We start from the raw sequence: 23,632 nt of genomic DNA on the forward strand, positions 1-23,632 counted from the left end.
GATATTTAGTAATATTTGTAACACAGGTGTTACTAAACCTAGCAATCAGTTACATGAATATCTCTTTCCTGATTGCTCATGCTTGAGGACTAGAAAGGATAGAAATGCTTCATTAAACCAAAGCTAAAGGGATGTTTTTAACAAAACTGCTCACAAATTCTTTGTGAAGGAAAGCTTCTGCAAGATTAACTTTCTGCTTAAAACCTCTCAATAACACCAAAAGAATGTATACTTTCAATTCAACAGCTTTATATGAAGACTATAGATTGTGAATTATTTAGCTTTGCATAAGAGAACTCCTTGGAACAGCTGGCTTTCTGATTGACAACTGTAAATAAGCAGCCTGATAGGCTAGTGGGAGGACTTGAACAGCAACTGAAGTTAATGGAAAGCTTAGCTACCACTGCAAGGACAGACAGTACATAGGCACAATTCAAGTTTAAAGTAAGAGAAGCTTTTATAGAAACTGAATTTTGGGTGGACTTATAGAGATGAAAATTGATATTCACAGTCACATTCTTCCTAAGAAATGGCCTGATCTAAAACAGGTAACAATAACTTTGACTATTAGGTGCAAAGGCAGTATAATTTTTTTTTTTTAATCTATATGTGTTTTCCTCAGAGCTTTATGTCAGAAAGTTATAGGTTTGAAAACTTCCTTCTGGATTAGAAGTTTCCCTCTTTGAACTCCAAATAAGATCCGAAAGAATGCTAGAATGATTCTGATACCTTAATATTATCTGGGTGCTAAAGGGTGCTAATTTCATTTGAAATGGTTTTTTTTTTAAGTATTCTGTTAAAGGTATTTTGCTAGCAATTTTAATGGAATCAGACCTCTTGTGTTTTGTAGTTTAAATTTATAAGTAGTAAAAAAAAAGTTTTCAGTTGCATGATTACCTCCAGAAAAATTGACAGGAATGGAAAATGGGGGTTTCAAAAATTGTTCTGCTTTTTGCACCTTTGAAAGTTGCAATTCACTGCTCACATAAATTAAGACATTGTATTAGTCTCCTTCTGAATAAATTAGTAAATGGACAAATTAAGTTATTGCTTTAATTCTCCCTAGAAGCAGCTTATTTATCTGAATTAGATCCAGAGAAATTCGTAACATTAGATAAATAAACGTTTCATGATTTGTGAGTGCTCTTTGCACTGGGTTATGTTAGTGGAAGCAAGCTGGGGTGTATTCATGTAATGGCTTTTCACATAATTGAGGATCTACTGTTCAGTTCAGTTTGATTTTATTACGGTCAGCGTCCAGATCCAACTAACAAGAACATTATCAGATACACAGGTATTCAAGTTCATCTCCAGTTAAAATAGAAACAAAAAAATTAACAAAAATCTAGATTAAATTTCATTGTTGAAAGAGAATAACATAAAAGACATAAAATAACATCATAGATAACCATATTTAAAATTTGAACCTGGAATCTAAAAATCAAGAACTATGTAATAGATCTCATTATGAAATCTCACTCAAGGTTCCAAAGGGCAGGACTGAACTTTATTGCACACTTTGATCACCTGTGCACAGAATCTAGCAGTTAAAGGTTTGCATCTTTTAAAAAATACAATAATGTACATTATAATGAACAAATTGTGTTTTTGCACTGAGATAACTTGATGTGTAACTCAAGACCCAAAGTGAAATTCTAACCATTCTAACCTGTTAACCATATGTTAGCAATAAAGCCTGAAAGAAAGGAAAAAATAGTTTATTTTCCTCTCTCTCTCTTATGTTAACCTGTTATGGTCACATAAATACAAACTGTACAATCCTTATTCACTTCAAAGGAATGTATGCATAAACAATTACTCATTCTTCAAACTTGTATTGGTTTATTCAATAATTTTGGCCTTGATCTAGTTAGAGATAGCTGTGGTGTGTAGTGCAGTCCTAATCAGAGCCACTATCAACATCAAGAGACTTAGAAGTCTGTAACTCTGTTTAGAATTATACTCCTAAACAGTGTTCAATGTAAATCTCATTGAACACAAGGAAACTAGCTTTTTTCATTGCAGTTAATGTTATTGGATCTGGGCTTTTTAGCAGATCAGTTTATTCAATGTTTTAAAAATGTTAAAAAATATATAAGCATCACTACAGGTGCAATTCTGAAATACTGAAGTGAGTATGAGGTAATATATATGAATTAACTAAAGCTACCCATTTGTTGTTTTTTTCTCAAAGCCCTGTGTTTGAACAGAGGGTACTTCCACTTGCACAATAGGCAGTCCACAGAGTTCATATTTTAAACGCCCAGAGCCATTCCTGAGAGTCTGCCTGACCCTCAAGAGCAGCTCTCCTATGGGAAAAGTCAGAAGGAGACTTTTTGAGTTTGAGTTTCATCATTGCCCTTCTCAGATAAATGTATCCCATCATCCCTGTACAGGTCAGCCAGATCAACACTTGAGTTTCCACATTATTGAAAAAATAATAGTCTTCAGCATTTTATTTTCTACCCCCTATTATAGTAACACAGTAACAGGGCAGTCCCTGCACTAAAGAATAAATGGACACATTGTCCCACCTCCAATTGGAGGAAAGACAAACACCAGGCTGGGTTTAACTATGGGCCTCTTTATTAACTATTTACACTTTCTGCAGCAAATACAAACTCTGAGTGCAAAAATGGGCCAAGGCCAGGGGTCACCCCAGACCACCTCATTGCCATATGTTGAGTGAGCCACCTTTGCCCTGGGTGTGAGCCATCCCTTTGGCTTGCCAGCAGCCAGTCTGGCAAAAAAGGTGCCACCCAGGAGCTCCCCCCTCCCAAGCTGCAAACCTTAGAGGGAAGGAGCCTATCCACAACAGCCCCCAAAGCAGTCCTCATTCCAAGCCCTGAGCCACCAAACCCAAAGGCTGAACCCTAGAGATTCTTGATCCCCAACAAGGAAGGTACCATACGGTGCTTACCAGATCCATTCTCTTTTCCCTCTCACTAATCCACCACTGCCATGGCCAAGCATCTGCTTAGGACCTTGCATCCACCAGTCAGCCCTTGCAGCACATCCTCAAGAAATATATCATTGCCCTTCTCAGATAAATGTATCCCATCGTCCCTGTACAGGTCAGTCAATTTAACCCATATCTCTGAGTGAGGCAAGAAGTGGCCCAATCCACCAGTCATCACATTCCTCAGTTCCCACTTTGCCTTCCTGAAAGCCCAGTCCAAACATCTGTGGTTCCCCCTGGCACGCCAGACCCAGAATGGCAATATAGCAAACATCACAATCTACACACCAGGCTACCTGCTCCTGATGAGCCACAGGTCAGCCTTTGCCTGGATCTCCAGGGTGCAGTGTTCCCTCTAAGCTATGTTAGTGTTAGCTAGCTCAGTTGTTTTTTTAGCTTCCAGCTCATACATTTTTGCTTTGCTTAGAAAAATGGCCCCAGAGTAAACAAATTTATGCAATAGCTCACAACTTTAATGGCAATAGCTCACAAAGTAGATTTTTTGCTCACAAGACTCCACAGCTTAGAGGGAGTATTGCCAGAGCCTTACCCTTCATCAAGCTGGATCAACAATATATGAGGCAGAGGATCTAGTGTCCCCTCAACCAGCACTTCAAGCCCCATTGTCCCAGCTATTTCACTGATGCAAACTCACTGAGCCCCAATTGCAAACCAATAAGCCTCCTTTTGGCCCAGTGGTCCTCCCAAAGCACTATACTGTGGCCTCAAATGGTGACTTTTCACCTTTTATGGCAGCCAGCAAGACCTAGAAAGAGAGCACAGTTAACAGCAGCCACCAATCTCTACAGACTATTAAATGGATGGACATAAGACTTGTAACACTGTGGCCTCCATGGCAGCGACTATGAGCTATGCAGCTCCATCAACTCAACCACCCAAGCTGTTGAGTTGATGGAGCTGCATAGCTCATAGTCGCTGCCATGGAGGCCACTCCAATCCAAAAAGAGTGGGTCTCAAACCAAAACTGCCCCAAACCCAACATGTCCAATGTCCACCTGGTAACTGCTCAGAATTGAAACTTGGTCAAGGGCTGATGTCAGTCCAAATCCCTCACTGCTAAGTATTGTTGAAGCGCTACTAATGGGCAAAGGTCCCACCTAGGTCCCACCTTAATCTCTACCCCCTTTTTATACGGGTCAGTTTTTCACCATCAGACCCTGAGGTAGATGCTGCTCCCTGAAAAACAAACATCTTGTATCCTCAAAGCCCTACCAGACCTATCACTACATGAACCCACTACCTGGTCACTCACATGAGAGTGCCCCCCAAAAGGCCACCAGTGCCATGGTGTGAAAAAGATGAACCTCATAGCCATTAGCGCATTCTGCCCCCAGCTCCTACACAGTCCCCTCAGGACCACTGGGAAAATGGATTCTCTCCTTTCTGCCTGCAATCCAACATTTTGTGACCAACATCTTCAGACTGTGAAAGTCCCCGATGAATTCACAGAAAACCAAAACCTTGCTCACAAATACCAGGGTCAATAGTTATGTCAAGCAATGTACATCTTTCCTTTAATAATATAATGCTAATAGTATAATGCTAACTGAATGTATCTGTGAAGCTCCATGAATGTCACTAACCAGGGGTCAAGCTGGGCACATCAAAGCCGAAAATATTTAGGGGGTAGTTAGCGCCTCTTTTGCCTCTCTCGCTTTTACTAACAAATGCAGGAATGCTCTTTGAAAATAAGCGCCTCTTGTCAGGAAAGTAGTCCCCACGGAAGATATACATATGACGATGTATATCCTCACCTCTGCAAGGACAGTTTTTGCCAGGCATTGGCGACAAGAGAATTGCCCAAAAATTGAGGAGGTGGTTGATAAGATCTTTAACGCAGCAGAAATGGACATACTTTCGAATATGTTGAAAGGGGACCCCAAACCTGAGGCCAGTATGAAATGGGAGAAATTTTATAGATGGTACGAGGGAAAAAGGCATAAATCCGTATAGGAAAAATGTTGGATGTTAAATTTCGTAATATTTGTAATACTGTTTTACATATTAGAATTTATAGCGAGTTAGAGCGATAACTTGTGAAATTTTTAGGTTTTCTTCTGTTTTGTCTTCTTTTTCTGCGGTACGTGGAAAAATGCCAGTAGCTGATATAAAACCACAGATGATCCTCCTTAAGGATAATAATAGCTCAAGAGCTATAGCTGTGTTTTTCTTTTCTTTTTTGTTTATTCACGTTTGATAAGCTCTGTGATAATTATGTATTACTTTTGGATTAAATAAACAATTAAAACCAAAAAAAAGAAAAGAAAAAAAAAAAGAAAGAAAGAAAATAAGCGCCTCCAGGGACAGGTTCCCAGGCCTGATTCCAGGAAGGAAACAACAGAAGATAAGGGATGGCCGTGTGAAGATTCACACGTGAATACAGCATTGTTTAGAGAATGTAGCTTTGTTTAGAAAACCTTTGATGTGCCACCTTTAAGTATGCCTTTCACTGTTACTGTGTATCAGTTCCAATCCTCAACTCAATCTTGGATTATCATTAAATCATACTTTGTTTCAAATCAAGGACTGATTTCTTTGAGATCTAATTGCTTGACAGTTTACCCCAATGGACCAAATTTTCGTACCTTTACCCTTAAGGACAATGCAGTACTGCATCAAATGTGGTACCAGTATTGGCCAATCCTGATGAAGCCCTATCTGCTGCCTAAAGGGCTTGAACTACTGACCTGCACAGTTATAGGTTCTCCTAATGCTAGGCACCAAGGCTAGCTCTATCACCCTCTTGGCCACAGCCTATAGGGGCATCTGGATTGCCTGGAGATTGGCTTTTGGGGGCAGCTGATGGAACCTCTCCATCTGTTTGTGAAACAAAGCAACAGCCACCTTGTTGCTAACCCCAAGCACATATTTAGCCATAAAAAGTAGATTGAAGTGAAAACCCCTTACCAACTATATGATCCTGTGGGACTTGGATGTGAGAGAGTTAATCACATGAACTACCATGAGATTATCACACCAGAAGTGCACAGTGTGATTAGCCAGCTCTTCAGACCACAGCCACACTGCAACTACAATGGAGAAAAACTTCAGGAATGCTAGGTCCTTAGTTATGCTCACTGGCCCAGCTGGCCAGCCAGTCTTCTGCACACCACTGACCCTGTTGCATTGGTCATGACCTGCAGCTCTGCCTCAATTTGCATGTCCTCCTTCCAAAAGAAAATGTTGAATGAAGCCAAAAACGCCTCTCAGACCTCCAAGTCCATTCTCATACCAGTGGTACCCCCTCACAGTATGATGTGGGAGCTGATGCCCAGCCATGGCATTGCATAACCTCCTGAAAATGCTCTACCTGGTGCCACCACCTTACAGGTGAAGTTAAGATGGCCCACGACTTCTGCAGCTCCCTTAGTGTAGCCTTCCTCTTTCCCTTGAAAGAAGCAATCCTAGAACCTCAACCTTTTCCTCCAGTAACCAAGAACACTGCCTCCTCAAATCTAGCTCCACATCCAGGCCCCTTGGTTTTCTAATGGGCCAGTGGGACCCCCAGGTTCTCAGCTAAACTAACAAAATGTAACAACCTGGCACACTGTCCAGTGCCCCTTGAACGCACAAACAAAAAATCATCCAGATAATGGGCCATGTTGACTACCCCATCTGGTAAAGAAGAGCCCACTCCAAAAATAAGCTGAAATGCTAAAATACCACATATGAAACTGAGCACCCCATGGGCCCTGTCCATATAGAACTGCCCTTCAAACACAAACCCCATAACTCAAAGTCAGAGGGGTGAACCAGCAAAAGGTGGAGGGCACATTTAACTTTGCCAAAACTCATGTAGCAGACTGAACACAACAATTCTGGTATTGTGTCATTCAACAACTCACCTTCAGGTAGGACAAGCGATGCATGAGGTGTTATTCCCCCAGGCCTTTTTGGGCACTACCCAGTGGGGATATGCAGAGATTAGGCACTGGTGGTGTAGGGAAAGGTGCCAGGATCCTCTCTTCTCTACATTCCTTCACAATCTTGGCCCTAACTACATGTTCCAGCCCCTTGACTGGGCCCAGGTTGTCAGCCCAATATTGCTTCCTTGGACGCTGACATGGAATGTGAAAACCAAAAGTTAAACTTCCAACAAATACAAACTATCACACTGCTTGTGATATCCTCTCTGGTTCTCACCACCCTGAACAATTTAGTGTCATCCGCAAATTAGGAAGGGAATTGCCAGTATCATAATGCCCCTGTATAAATCGATGGTGCGGTCTCATTTGGAGTACTGTGTGCAGTTCTGGTCGCCGCACCTCAAAAAGGATATTATAGCATTGGAGAAAGTTCAGAAAATGGCAACTAGAATGATTAAAGGGCTGGAACACCTCCCCTATGAAGAAAGGTTGAAACGCTTAGGGCTCTTTAGCTTGGAGAAACGTCGACTGAGGGGTGACATGATAGAGGTTTACAAGATAATGCATGGGGTGGAGAAAGTAGAGAAAGAAGTACTTTTCTCCCTTTCTCACAATACAAGAACTCGTGGGCATTCGATGAAATTGCTGAGCAGACAGGTTAAAACGGATAAAAGGAAGTACTTCTTCACCCAAAGGGTGATTAACATGTGGAATTCACTGCCACAGGAGGTGGTGGCGGCCACAAGCATGGCCACCTTCAAGAGGGGGTTAGATAAAAATATGGAGCAGAGGTCCATCAGTGGCTATTAGCCACAGTGTGTGTGTGTGTGTGTGTGTGTGTGTGTGTATTTGGCCTCTGTGGGACACAGAATGTTGGACTGGATGGGCCATTGGCCTGATCTAACATGGCTTCTCTTATGTTCTTATGTTGTCATAAAAACACAGCCAGTGCTCCAGCTCCTTCAGCTTAATTGGACTGGGCCCCTTTCTCAGTAGGTAGCTTGGCACCCCCAATTGCCAGGTAGCGTATTTCCATTTTGCTTCTTGAACCCTGTCCAGGGGCAAGCTGTGAATGCATAGGGGCCTCTGCATAAGGGGCACTCATGTCAGTACTTGCAGGGCCTATGGCCACATGTTCCTTGGGAGTTGAATTCCCAGTTGTTCAACTGCCTGCCCTGACTAGGCACAGATGCCTGAACTACTTGAGAGCCAGTGCACTGTGTAACTGCTATCAGACTGCCATCAGTTGGCCTTTCAGGCAATATAGCCGACATCCACAGTTGCAGATGAACCTGGTCCCAACACAAAGAGAGATTCATGGTGGCCCACATACAAAACTCATCATACTGGGCCTACAAAAATGGAATACCTCTGGTAGACTATGTCCAAATCCTGAAACAAGGATAGGGCTCTCCAGAGTTGGGACCAGACTACCACACCAGAATATATTAAGAACCCAGGCAACCAATTAGCCCATGTCCTATCCCTCCTTTGCCTCTTCAGACTCTCTTTGTCCCTCTCCTCAAGGTCATCATTAGCCATCTTTTCCAGCTCCCTCAATAGGAGGGTGAACATGTCCACATACTCCCCCCTGAATATGTTGTTCCTTGTTGCCACAGAGAGGTTATTCCCCAAGGGCATGATCTAGTTCCCAGACAGTAAAGCTTTCATAGGGACTGCTTCATATGACATCCCCCATGGGCTGAGATACCCCCAACTTCCTCTGCTCTGCCACCACTCCTTCTTAGATTGACCAGGCAGCTGCTGGACTCCTGAGCTGCTTTGAGGCTTTATGTGGGCAGCTATTACTGACTCTTTAGGGTTTGTAGAATCTTTCGGGCTCAAGTGCCGTGTTCTACTGGAGAAAGTTTTCCTTCCAGACGTTTCGTTCTCAGCTGCGGAGAACATCCTCAGTGGCGTTGCAGCCGGAGCAGGCGCTCTGACCTTCTTGGCTGCTGTGCATTGACTCAGTTTAAAGAAAGAAGAAGATATTGGATTTATATCCTGCCCTTCACTCTGAATCTCAGGGTCTCAGAGCAGTTCACAATCTCCTTTATCTTCCTCCCCCACAACAGACACCCTGTGAGGTAGGTGGGGCTGACAGAAGTTCTCCCAGAAGCTGCCCTTTCAAGGACAGCTCTATGATAGCTATGGCTAACCCAAGGCCATTCCAGTAGCTGAAAGTGGAGGAGTGGAGAATCAAACCCAGTTCTCCCAGCACTCAACCTCTACACCAAACTGGCCCTCCATTCTCACATCAGACTTTCTAGTTAATACAATTCAGACTATCCCTGAAGTTTCCAAGGGTAGCTGTGCTGATCCATAGTAGAACAACTAGATTCAAGCCCAGGAGCACCTTAGAAACCAACAAGATTTGGGGGAGGGGTCACAAGCTTTCCAGCATTAGAGCTCCCTCAATTAGATAAAAAGAGCTTTGACACTCAAAAATCTTGTTCTCTAAGGTGCTGCTGGACTCAGATTTAGCCATATAAATCAGTGGACTCCTTTCATCAACTTAATTTATTAACTAACATCATGTATCCCTGCCTTATTTCCCCAAAAGGACACTGAAGTGGTTTGACACACTCTCCCCTTCCTTTTTATCCTCACAACGAACCTATGAGGTGGGTTAACTCAGAGTATATTACTGCTCCAAGGTTTCCCAGCAAGCTGTCAGGGCAGAGTGGGTATATGAATCAGGATCTCCCAGATCTGATTTGGACATCCTTACCACCAGCTCCTACTAAACATACTATATTTTAATGTATTCTTTTTTCCAAATGGCAAACTAGAATGATGTTTATAATGTATGCACATGTTCAAAAGTAAATTAGGTGGACAGGAGCACCTCTGGGAAAGGCATGTTCTCAGTTTAAAATCAGACCTGCAAGCAACAGAGCAATGAACAGCCTCCATTTATTGCCTTATGACACTCTTACCATCATTCTCCCATTCTGACATGTTACTATTTTGTTGGTTTCTTAAGCAAATGCTATCCTGACCAAATGTTCTTTCAGTTTGTTAATTTCACTATGAGTTTTTTTTCTAAACTAAAACCTCAGTATTCAGGTTAAATTGCTGTGTTGGCACTTTGCGAGAAATAAGTAGGTTTTGGGGGTGCAGTTTTGGCACTCGGTCTCTAAAAGGTTCGCCATCACTGCTATAGGTGTTAATAGCTTGAAAAGACCCACTCTTTATAGATGTTAATATTTGCAGGCTATCAAGCCTTTGCATTGTACCTTCCTTCATTATATCTGATTTTATGCTTATCCTACTATTCCTATCTATGATTGAGAGTGGTGCTCACTCTGGTTTGACTGGTTATCATTTTTTAACTGGCTTCTCTTTGTAACATCTTCCCACTCTCACTTTTCTGTTCCTTCTATGATAAATCTCCTGTGGGTGTGCATTCCATGCATCTAATGAAGTGAACTTAAAAAATTGTGTTGGAATAAATATTGCTAGTCTGTTTAATTGTATCAATATATTAGAGTACCCTAAAATAAATAACTGGGCTCTTAACACACAGCCCCATCCTTTGCCCCTCCTTAAAGCTGGACTGTCAGCCAATATATTGGCCTGACTTGTCCAGTGATGGCAGAAAAAAGATGCTAATGGGATATATGTCAATTATGTTTTCAGCCTAGAGAAGGAAAAAGGAACAGGGCCCTCCACTGAAGTAAACAGTCGAGCAAATGAAACACGGGGCAGTTTCAATGTTCTACAATTACTGCTGTTGTTTAAGTTGCATTTCTGCTAACCAGAACTACTATCTTGGTAAAGGATTGGATAATTGAAGCATCATACTTCTTAGTGCCTTCCACCTGTGCGTCCTGGAGCAGTGTCCCCATTGCCCACCCTTAAAATGCAATGGTTAATTGGATTATTTTACTAATGTCTGGAATAGGGAAAGGAAAACTGAGTGAACAGCCAAGGCATCTTTGATTCATATGCAAGGGTTGCCAGCACAGCAAATTGCACTGAGATGCTGTATTTATCAAATGATTTACTACAGGAAAAATTCTACAGAAGTAACTAAAACTACTCCAGATCCATTCTGTTTTGGAGTGCAGGACTGCAATGCTAATACATACTTTTTGCTAGTACAGGAATCTCATGGATGTATCATAATTCCAATGCAGGATCACAATTAGCATTTCCAACTTTATCTGAGAAAAAAATGATGCTGACCACAGAGAGAATAATTGACATTAATACATTTATTTAAAAATTGCTCATCATCGGATAACAATGAAGTCAAACTATTTTGATGATGCTAAAAGGCCAGAGATAAAAAAATTAACAAAAAGTATGCCTGTTGCTTGGCTATCTTGATCTAAAATTATGTCTGGGGTAAATTTGTGTGTTAGCTGAATGTCATTTAGGCTGCTAGTATAGGAATCCCACCCCTTAAATATACCAAAAGTCCATCCTTGCACTGCTGATTAAGGGGAAATTGTTCAAACTGACCTTGCAACAACAACATCATCAGAATTTGGAGTTTCCGGCAAGATGGCACAGTGAAGCGGAGGGCATAACCAAGAGCTCTTGGTGGGCACCCCGATTTGCAGGCCTTAGAGGGGGTCTTCTCGAGAAGACACCTCTTAAAAGAGTGTCTGTTAGACACTCTGCAGCAAAGGGAGCTGGCAGGAATCTTAGGGAGGGAAGCGGAGGCTTCTCTTCCTGTTCTCTGCCTCGCCCGTGCTGAGGCTTGCAAACACCTGGGGAGTTTTAACTGGGCCGCTGGGATTAAGGAGCTGAAAAGACACTGAAGAGTTCCATCAGCTTGCATATACGGAGAAAAACTGACTATAACAACGGAGGAAGACAGAAGAAAGCAAATTGACTTACGAGAGCCTGCCAGAGAGAGCTGGTGAAGGTACGACGCAGAACGAAGCAGGAGAGAAGCGGAGATGGCGAGTCGAAGAAGCAGACAAGGATGTGTAAAGGGGGTGTGAAGTAAGTAAAATATAGAAGGACGAAAGAAGCTGGACGGGAGTGAACGGAGAAGAGGTGGGAAAGTTGGTGTTTGGAGAGAGATAGAGTGGAACGGAGAAGAGTAAAAGCAGAAGGGAAGAGAAGGTGATGCGCAGTCTTGGGAGTTGGTTAGAGCATGGTGCGGGTGTGAGGAGACGGCATATGAAGACGGAGACTGCGGTGGGTGAAGGGAAAGGAGAAGAAAGGGAGAGAAGTGAAGGAGTAGAGGTTGGTAAAGGAAGAGTGGAAAGTAAGGTGCTGAGAAACAGAGGAAGTATATTAGAAAGTGCTTTGGAAGGACTATAAAGTTTGGAAAGGAAAGGGGGAAGAGACGGTTCTGAGCTAGAGCGGCTGTCTCTTCCTTGAAGAAAGGTGAATACGGCGTGAATTGGAGATTCGGGAAGGATCAGGAGTGGAGCCAGGTGTTTATTCTAATTCTTCTACTGGAAAATTCAGTTAAAATGGCACAGAGAGACTAACTCTGAATTCTGAGTAGAGTTGCAAAGAATACTGGGAAGAAGATGAAAGGAGTAAGGTGTGAACTGCTAACGTCAATCGCTGAAAGGAGGTAGAGGCGGTTTTTAGCGTTGCGTGGCTGACTCTCTCTTGAAGAACGGGTAAAAACAACGACGGCATGGTGATTTCAACACGAGACAAGGCTTAGAATGGCTGATTTGTTTTGATATATAGTAAATGGAAGTGAATTAAATTAAATTGATTTGTGGCTAATTAGTTGGATTGAATGGTGATCACAACTGGAATGAATTTAAGATATATGTTAACTGATTAATTGATTATATGAACTGAGGTATATTGATGAATTTAAAGGATTGAATGTACTATATTTTGTTTTACTAGTAGCATATAGGGGAGAGGGGCTAAATAATATTGGTAATAAAATAGCAGGTAATAAGAGTATTTCGATATAATGGATGTAAAGATGAAAAAATCAGGTCAAGGGACCTCACCAGGAATGGGTAAATCTGTAACTTCAGTATTAAACCAGGATGCCATAGAAAAACTTCAAAGTTTAATGATGGCTGGCTTCAAATAAAATCAAAGAATCTATGATATAGAAAGACAAAGGGATCTAGAACAGGCCCCTTCTTTCTTGGCGTCTACCGAGACCAAACATGTTATGAGGATGGCCAAGTACTTTTCTTATTTGGAGGTACCAGCTCACAGAAGAGCCTTTACATTGGCTCGATGCGCAGTCATGCCCTCAAAAGTGTTAGAAGGGAAATATAGAAAAGTTCCATATGAAGATCGATGCTGTTCTTGTGCTATGGGAGAGGTGGAGTCGATGATTCATATGTTTTTTCGATGCCCATTCCACCAAGCATATAGGGACAGGTTTGTTTCCCCGTTTGTAGTCAAACCAATAGTAGATGCGGACAGGGCGTGTTTGGAGAAACTTTTGGTGGATGCAAGTCCATCTATCTCTAGACAGATAGCTAAATTCTGCCATTACCTGGTGAAGTTCCATACTAAGAAACAAGAAATGGTAGGTTTTGTATGATCTGTTTGAATGTTAGGTTATAAACGATTTTATATATTCGGATTTAAAGGATTTTATATTAATTTGAACTGATTCTGGATTTTAAAATTGGTTAAATTATATTTTAGTTATCCCCGACCTGTATAGGTGCGGAAAAGTTTTAAGTATTTTATTGTATTTTATGTATTTTAGGAGGGGTTTTACATGATGTGTTATAATTTTTATATTGGTCTATGACCGTAATAAAAAGTTCATTCATTCAAACAAAATCAAAAGGCACTAGAGGAAATTAAAATAAAACTTAAGGAGGAAATTAGAAAGACAAATGATAAAGTTGATGAATTCCAGAAGCAGCTTTTAATTAATAAACAACAAGCAAAAATTATCAACCAAAGTGGATATACTGGAAGTTAAAGGGAATGTACTGACTGACAAGTTACAGGAATATAAATCTAAATGTCTTGACCTTGAGGACAGAATGGCTAGAATGGAAATGGACAAAATTGCATATATTTTAAGATTTCAAAATATCCCAGGAGAGGGAAAGATCTATACAAAAAAATCAATGACATATTTATATCAGATGAAGAAGAAGAATTGATAAAAGACTTAAGACAAGGAATAGACTGGGCTAGAAGGGTCTCATCTTCGTACACTAAAAATTTTAATCTTCCAAGGAAACTTCATGTTAAATTTATGAAGATCTCTATCGGTGAAGAAATTTTGAAATTAGCTAGGGAAACAGAACTGACATGGGGGAATAATAAAATCAAAATATTGAAAGATATACCTTGGATGGTAAGACAGAAAAGAAGCGGATATAAGAAGCTGACATCTTGGCTGATGGAGCAAGAGATAAAATTCAGATGGTTGGTGCCAGAAGGCATCTTTTTTATTTATCAAAGTAAAAGATTTAACATAACTTCGTCAACAAAGTTACAAGATTTCTGGGACAAATATGTCAATGCGGACGCTCAAGAATCTGAGCTGGAAGAGGGGGAGGAAGCAGAAGAAAATTTAAGTAGAGGTGGAGAAGAAACTACCAGAAAAAAGACAGCAAGAATGAAGACAAGATTACAAACATAGAAGGAACAAGTAAAGATAACAGATAGTAACATAGTGATGAAATAATGGGGAAAGTAGGGATTCAAATCACCTCTATAAATGTTAATGGATTAAAACTGCTGCAAAAAAGAAGGAAGATCTTTCACTTACTTAAAAAATTACAATCGGATATAATAAGTCTACAAGAGACTCATGTAAACAAAAAAACATATCAATTTACTACAAAACAAAAAATTAGGTCAACTTTATATTTCAGCGAATCAGAAGAAAAAGAGGGGCGTTGTAATATATGTCAAAGAACAGATAGAAGCAAAATTGTTGTACAATGATGATTCTGGCAGAATTCTTTTAATTGAAATAGGATATAATGGGGGGGGGGAGAAATGCTGTTCGGAAACAAATATGCACCCAATAATAACCAAGAAAAATTTTACAAAAATTTACATCAGAAAATTATTGAATTCGACTACCAAAATTACTGTATAGCAGGTGACTACAATGCTGTTTTTGATTTGAAAAAAGATAAGAAATTTGGAAGAACAGATACTAAAAAAATCACATAGTCAACTTCCTAAAACTTTTTTTAGAATGGCAGATGAGTTAAACCTAATTGATGCATGGAGAACGAAAAACCCCATAACTAAAGATTTTTCCTTTTACTCAGACACAAATCATGGTCAAGGATTGACATGGCGTGGATTTCCACATTCTTAGCACAGTTATTAGTAGACGCAAGTATACTACCAAGAACGTTTGCTGACCACAGTCCAATTGAAATTGCATTCCAAAATAGGGCAAATAACTTTCAATGGACCTTGAATTTGCAGATTCTGAAAGAAAAAGTATTTATAGAAAAGAAATAAAGAAATAAAAATAAATAAATAAAAATGAAAAGAAATAAAAGAAATAAAAAAGAAAGAAATAAAAATGTTTTTTAACTATAACCGGGAAGAAGATACATCTGTGCAAACAATATGGGATGCGTTCAAAGCATTTTTAGAGGTATTGCGATAAGTTACTTATCAAGAAGGAAGAAAAAAAGAATGGAAATTTATAAGCAATTGACAGGAACGCTAACTAAACAAGAGAAGATATTAAAAGTGAACGATACAAAGGGAGTTAGAGCGAAAATTCAAAATATTCAACATCAGATAAATTTATTATTGAGTGAAGAGTTAGAGAAAAAATTGAAGTGGGCAAAACAAAAATTTTTTGAAAACGCGAATAAAACCAGTAGGTGGTTGGCATTCAAATTAAGAAAAGAAAGGGAAAGGAAAATAATAAGATCATTAAAAAATGAAAACCAAGAAGAAATCACTCAAAGAACACAAATTGAAGGCATTATTAGACAGTATTATCAAAAACTACAAAAAACGGGAGAAGTCGGAAACACAACAAGATGAATACATTAAACATGCTAATATAAAGCAAATTTCAAAAGAACAGCAAAAAGTCTTGCAAGAAATTGTTGATGGGATAAGAACCCAAAAAACTGAGAAAACACCGGGTCCAGATGGCATTCCAGTTGAATTTTATAAATGTTTTGAAGATATATTGTTAGATCCATATTAGAGAGTGATAGAAGTGATCAAGGAAACAGCTAAAGTCCCGGACTCATGGAACAAGGCTCTAATTTCACTAATACACAAAGAAGGAACAGAGCAAACAGAGATTTAAAATTACAGACCCATTTCACTCCTAAATTCAGATTACAAAATTTTTGCGACCATCCTGGCAAACAGATTGAAGAAAATTGTATCAGATGTTGTCCATGAAGATCAAACTGGCTTCATTCCAAAACGACAAATGAATCAGAATATAAGGTATATTTGAACATTCGGGAATATTATAGAGAACATCCTGAAAAACAAATGGCATGTATTATGCTAGATGCTGAGAAAGCCTTTGATAACGTAAATTGGAAATTTATCCTAAAATCTCTATATGCTATAGGATGTGGAGAAAATTTCAGTAAACTGGTTAAGGCTATTTATTCTACTCATAAAGATCAATGGGAGTCTTTCAGAGTCTATAGCTATTGAACAAGGCACCAGACAGGGTTGCCCGCTGTCACCGTTACTTTTTGTGTTAGCATTGGAGTTACTGATTAATACGATACGAGAAGATCAAGAGATTAAAGGCACGAGAATTAAGAAGGAAAGTTTTAAAATACAAGCCTTTGCAGATGATATGCTATTTATCTTAGAAGACCCGGTACATTCAATTGGAAAATTAAAAAAGAGATTGGAACAATATGGTGACATAGCAGGTCTAAAAGTAAATTATCAAAAAACCAAGTTCCTTGCGAAAAATATGTCTGAAAGGCAGATTAGTGAAGTGGAAGAAAAATCAGGTTTTAGACACGAAAAGAAAGTTAAATATTTAGGTATATATTTGACAACAGAATTGAAAACTCTAAAATATGATAATTTTGACAAAATTATGAAGGAAATAAAATCAGATTTAGAAAGATGGAATGATTTACAAATCTCTTTATTAGGAAGGATTGCTACAATCAAAATGAATGTACTGCCAAGAATTTTGTTCTTATTTCAAATGATTCTGATTGTAATACCAGAGGGTTTTTTCCAACAATTAAACAAAATATTAAGTAAGTTCATATGGCAAAATAAGAGACCAAGAATAAAACTGAAGGTGCTTCAGGATAGTAAATTAAGAGGGGGATTTGCACTACCAGATTGGAAAATATACTATAAGGCATGTGTTTTATCTTGGGCCAAGGATTGGTTGTTATTAAAGAATAAGAGACTGATGGTACTGGAAGGGGCAGATTTAATAAGGGAATGGCATTCCTTTATCTGGTATCAACTTCTTCAAAAGAATAGTAATTTTTTCAGGCATGAAATAAGGAAATCAATATTCAGAATCTGGACAGAAGTAAAATTACAATTTTATAAGTATATACCGATATGGTTATCCCCAGTAGAAGCGTCAATACATCCGAACCTGTATCAATGGGAACACAACCTTAACTATGGATCTTTATTAGATAATAAAGGTGATTTAGAACTTTTTTTTTGTTATTTATACTTTATTAAGTTTTTCATAAAGCATATCACAGACATTCATTCCGTCGAACGAACAGAGGCACTCATCCTACACCTTGTGCACCGCCACCATATATTCTCCTAATCTGAACTGCCTGAACTTAATCGAGTTAATTAGATGCCGGCATGCCCAGCCCAAGCGCCCCCAGGCAAACAAATCCCAGACTTCAAAATGCGGCACTTTGAGCATTAGATGCTTCTAAAAAAGCCGACCAAATCTCTTTGAATTGTTGTTGTTGACATTGCTGGCGATATGCTATCCTTTCTTGCACAGCCAAAGCATACATTCCCTTGAGCCAAGTAGTAATCGTGCCGGTGAAGTCTACACGCCACTGCAGCAGGATAAGCCGCTTCGCAATCATTATTGCACATGCCGCCCATCTTTGCTGCCAACGAGTCAGTGACCAGGTCGTCGGGAAATAGTTCAGTAATATCTGCATGGCAGAAATAGACTGGTCAATGTTAAGTACCTGTTGCATCCATTGAGCAATCCCATCCCAGAAATTTTTTAACATCGGGCATTTCCACAGCATGTGAGCCAGACCCACCTCTGAACGTAGACACCGCCAACAAGCCGAGGATTCAGCCAAATCGTGCTTATAAAGGCGAATAAGAGTCCAATAAATCCTGAACAAAAGCTTTTGTTGAATTAAAATCAAATGAAGATCTTTCGAACAATGGCGGAGACCACTACAGATAGCTGCCCATTGAAAAGGGTAAATAGAGCAGTTAATTTCCTCACTCCATTGACATCGCAAGTCTTCCATAGAGTATTGCGCGTCTTTTTTCAGACATAAATATAAAACACGGACTGGCTTATTTTGTTCAATTGCATGTTCTAGGGTCTGCAGGAGAGGCGGAGCATCTGGCACTGCCAAGGCGTCTATGCCGAAAGAAGTAGACAATGAATGCTTCAGTTGCTGGAATTGCAGCCATTGGTTAGCTGGTAACCCAAAGACACTTTGTAGATCCTCAAAAGAGAGAAACGCGTCCTCGTTGCTATCTTTAAGCTGATTGAGAGTTAAGAGACCCCTCTGTGCCCACGGCTTTCAAATCACCGGCCGTTCTCCTATCTTCACTTCAGGGTTGCCCCAAAGGGTCATCCGACTATGGATGTAGTTGTCAAATCCATAAATATCACCCAAATATTGCCATGTTTGTCTTGTCACCTGAATCAATGGAAGAACTGACTCTCCCTGATGGTATATTGACCCAAGCGCGTTCCATGTCGACAAAGGAGTAAGAACAGCAGTTTCCAAATTCAACCAGGGAGACTCAACAAGATGATTAAGTGGAGCCCATCGCTGAATACCAGCCAGCAAGTATGCCCGATGGTATAGGCATAAGTTTGGCAAGCCAAATCCACCTCGGTCAAATGGTAACTGTAAACGTGCCCACGACAACCGAGGGGGTTTCCCCTCCCACAGGAAATTAGCTAATATTGAGTTGATTTTTCGAAACCACTTCTGCGGTATGTATTGATGGATACCACACATTTATTTTACCCCAAAGCGACAAGGGGATAGCGGACCATTGCTCTAGCTCCGGCTGTATTTTTCCTATTACTTTATTTAAGTTTAACGATATTAGCATCTCAGGCTGTTTAGGAATGAGAATGCCCAAATACATAATAAACGCCTCCTGAACTGAGAACTGCCCAATGTTTCCCATCAGTGCCACTTTGCCCCCGATCTGTAAAATTTCTGATTTTTGCCAATTAATTTTATAACCGGACAACCTGCCGAAATAATTTGCCAGTTGAATAATTGCCGGTATCGATATTTCTGGCTGTGTAATGGTGAGCATGGTGTCATCGGCATATAACAAAATCTTAAATGTCTGTGATTGGTAACACATGCCATGGATATTATCATTCAATCGAACCGCCCTAGCAAATGGCTCCAAACAAAGATCAAAGAGAAGAGGGGATAGCGGGCACCGCAGATTAATTGACGCCGAAAGATGACCATTCACCCGCACCCTTGACGTGGCAGACTTGTAGATCAGGCACGTCCAATGAAGGAAATCTTTTGGAAAACTCATATGTTTCAATACCACCTGCAAGAAAGATCTGTCAACCCGATCGAAGGCCTTCTCTGCATCTAAGGAAATAAGGAGGGCGACATCATCTTTCTGAGCATGGATCGCAGCCAAATCCGTGATGAACCGAATATTATCCGCACCAGAATGTCCTTGGATAAAACCGGTTTGGGAAGGGTCAACCACTGAGGCGATGACCCTTTGAAGACGCTTAGCTAATATTGCCGTCAAGATTTGTTGTCAATATTTAAAAATGATATAGGGCGGTAACTGGCGCAGAGATGTGGGTCTTTTCCAGGCTTAGGAATTAAAGTAATCCAGGCTTCATTAAAATAGCATGATGACATACCCTGATCAAAAATCGCTTGGTATGTAGCCAACAACTTCGGAGCAAGTTTATCTGCAAACTGGATATACCACATTGGAGAGAACCCGTCGGGGCCCGGTGAAGAAATAGTTTTAAGTCCGTGGATCGCCTCATTCACTTCCTCAAATCTCAATGGAGCCCCCAATAGTTCTTTTGCTTCCTCACACAACTGCGGAAGACCCAGGGAACACAAAAAAGATTCCTGAACTGACGGGTCCACCGGAGTATGTCCTTGATATAAGGTCTGGTAGAATTGACGGAAGCATTCAGCAACCCCGGCAGAAGAGATGTGAGGCTTATCATATTGATCCACAATTTGAGCGATCCATCTCTGCTCTTGCAGGGCTTTAAGCTTGGATGCCAAAACCCTACCTTGTCTCTCTCCGGATTCCTATTGCTGTTGTTTGACACGTGCATAAGCAAGTTCAACCTTGTTTGACCTGAGCATGCTGAGTTGAAAATTTATTTGTTGAATCTGCCTAAATTGCGCCTCTGAAGGACTTTGGAACTGTGCATCTTATAGGGCCCGGAGTCTGGACTCAAGATTTGCCTCAGTGTGGCGTTTTTCCTTTTGTTTTGCAGCAGAATAGGCGATGATTATTCCCCTTATCGTTGTTTTAAAAGCCTCCCATACAGTCAAATAATGTTGAACAGAACCCTCATTAGTGGCGCAAAAGTGTTGAATTTCTGTTTCCATTTGTACACAAAAAGCCTCGTCGTTTACTAAAGAGTTATTAAAATACCACGATGGGGACTTATCTATGTGTAGCAATTTGTCAACTTCCATGAGCACCATGTGATGGTCAGAAAGAGTGGAGGGACAGATTGCCGATGAACGCACACATTGGAGTATGGATTTAGACACCAATAAGTAATCTAATCTTGCAAGGGTCTGGTGGATGTGAGAGCAGAAGGTGTAGGCTTTCAAGTCTTTATGTTGCTCCCTCCATACATCCACCATCCCAAATTCCTTCATCAGGGCCAATACGGCCAACCGTGATCTCAAGGATCGTTCAGTCGCACCCATGCAGTCCATCTTGCCATCCAGAGTAGTATTGAAATCACCGCCTAAAATAATATTGTCAAAGTCCAGGTTCTCAAGTATAGCAGCCACTTTATTAAAAGTATGAGGATTGTCATTATTCGAGCCATAGATATTAATCAGGGCCGTCCTCACCCCCTGGGCTTCCCCTAACAGCACGATGTGGCGACTTTGGGGGTCGGGGAACTCTGAGATCTTTGCCCACCTCAACTTGGCCCGGATAATTATGGCTACGCCATGAGCATTTCGCTCAAAGCCTGCCAAAAACACCTGGTCACCACGATACTTTGCCAACCGACCGGCTTCGTCTTCGAGGATGTGGGTCTCTTGCAACATGAGAATATCAGCAGCTCGTATCTCGCGTGCGCCAAGGATCATGGCTCTTTTTTTGGGGTCACAGAGGCCACGGACATTGAATGTCAAAACCTTAAACGGCATCCTGCGCCTTGGTCCAAACCCCAAGGAGCATATAACCCCCACCCAAACTTCCTGGCTTCCAATTGGTCATGGAGTACTTAGCAGAGCCCGAGCGGCATAAGCCTGCACTTGCTATATTGCTATATTGCTACATTGGGTGCTAAATCCAAACATAGAGAAAAAAAATAAGGAAAACACACTGGAGTCTATATATGCATAAATTATGCATATGCATAATTAATATGCATAAATTATGGCCATGTCCAAAACCACTATGTCGCATATGTCGCACCCTTGCATGCACATGCCTAATCAAACAATCAATCAATCGAGACCCTGTTCCCCAGTCCACCCAACAAAAGCACACACCCCACCCCCCAACCCACTTGTTAAAATAATGAAAATCAGACACCACACTGAATACAGCTCAGCCTCAGTATAACCAATATACAGTGCATTGGTGAGTGAGTGCTGTGTAGGTCAGTCCAAACAATAATACATGCACTAATAATAACTTCTCCAGAGTAGCTGCAGTGATCCATTACGTGCCAGTTATCTTAATGCAGTCAAAGTTTATTGGGCAAGGGGGTATATAAGAGGGACAAAAAGACTCTCCAAAGGGAAAGAAAAAAAATCTGGGTATTGAGTCAAGGTGGCACGGGGGAGGCCTCCCAAAAAAGAAAGCATTTATCTATAAGTAATGAATTAGAGGGCAAACAAACCCAGCTTCATAGAAAAAGTAGATTGCATTGGGGTGGAACAGTCTAAGAGGAGAAAACGAGATCATCAGAACCCCCCTTGCAACCAAAAAAGGGAAGGAAAAAAAAAGGCTGAGCGAATAGTAGTAGATTAAAATGACCATCCAGTGTATTCTCTTTCTTCCTCCCTTTCCTTTCTTTTGCAGCAGCAAACATCTACGGCCCAAACATGATTAAGTCTCCATGGACCTTGCATTCCCTCCCTGTGGCCTTGATGAGTTCACAGCAGTTGGTAGATGTAAAGTTCTCAGGAATTCTTCCGCACTCTGAGGGGAGTAGAATGCTTTAAGTTTCCCTTGCTGAATCACAACCAAAGTTGCAGGGAACAAGACAAAAGCTTCTAAATTCAGCTGCTTAGCTAGGTCTTTTGCGGTTTTATATGCCCTTCTCCTCTGAATTAAAGATAGAGGGTAATCAGGATATAAGGCGAGACGCGCTGCACTCCTTTGCCAAGTTATTCCGCTCCTCACTGAAGTGTCCCGAAACAATTTCAAAACAAAGTCTCGAGTAGTAGCACGGACAAAGGAAATCAAGAGAGTGAGTCTTGTTAACCCCTGCTGTCCTGGTCTGGCCATGCGAAGAACATCAGCAATGTCTAGAGCAAAATCCTCAGGGAGTTGGACTATCTGCCGAAAAAGGCCAGCCACAAAGGAAATCAGCTCAGAGGGGGACTGAGCCAGCAAATCTGTCAAGCCCACTAGCCGTAAGTTACGACGACGCGTTTCAGCCTCTAGGGTGTCTAATTTATCTCACAATGCCTGCACTTCTCCCACTGTCTCTTTAAGAGCAACAGCTTGCTGGGCCACTGATTGTTCAACTGAGACAATTTTGCCTTCACAAAACTGAATTTTATTTAAAGCTTCATTTGTGGCCTTTTGCATTTGTTCTAACTGCAAAGTCAGTTGCTGTAGCTGTTGGGTGAGTTGAGTAGGGAGACTCTCTAAAACTTGCAGCTTGTCCATACGGGCCGACAGCTGATGCAAATTGCCCACAAGGGCGTCTATCTTTCCCTCTAGTTTCTCCATGGGGGGTCTTCCTGACGACCCCTCTGCCGACAAAGGCTCGTTGCCACTCAAGGAATCTTCCTCCTCCGCCCCCCTTCTCCCCCGCGTATCTTTCTTTCTTTTCTGCTGAGGTTTAGGAGACATAAATCTTCAGCTAAGCAATTAAGGAGGGGGGAGGGAAGCAAGATAGAAACCTTCCACCTTCTTTAACTCTACGTGAGACCGGCAAAATCAGGCAAGGTAGAGCAGGACCTCACAGGCTTCCCAGAAGGCAGCTGCACTGTTTCACTGATGAAAAAAAAATAAAAAAGCACTCTTATCTGCTCATATATCCAGAAGTTGCAACTGTCACTCAGAGTTCGAGTTACACACGTCTGCTCACAGCATCCCTCGCGACCGGAAGCCAAAGGTGATTTACAACTTGAGGAGAGTGGTTTAGACTGTTGGACTAAAGCACAAATTAGATCAAGATACAAAGTTGATAAAGAATTAGGTTTTGTTAAAAAATTTAATGAATTGGATAATTTGATCTTAAATACCGACCAGAAAT

The 23,632-nt window shown here is 40.9% G+C and overlaps 1 protein-coding gene across 1 annotated transcript in view; it reads left to right on the forward strand.

Annotated features, from left to right (window-relative positions):
• The first annotated feature begins 363 nt into the window (after positions 1-363).
• Positions 364-23,632, forward strand: part of ACMSD (aminocarboxymuconate semialdehyde decarboxylase) — a 232,552-nt gene continuing 209,283 nt past the window's right edge. The window contains exon 1 of the mRNA XM_060257122.1: positions 364-548. Within this exon, the coding sequence (XP_060113105.1) occupies positions 492-548 (57 nt within the window). The 5' untranslated portion in view covers positions 364-491. The remainder of the gene's footprint in view (positions 549-23,632) is intronic.

Source organism: Heteronotia binoei, chromosome 16 (genome assembly GCF_032191835.1).
Source record: "Heteronotia binoei isolate CCM8104 ecotype False Entrance Well chromosome 16, APGP_CSIRO_Hbin_v1, whole genome shotgun sequence".
In the NCBI taxonomy this organism is placed as follows: domain Eukaryota; kingdom Metazoa; phylum Chordata; class Lepidosauria; order Squamata; family Gekkonidae; genus Heteronotia; species Heteronotia binoei.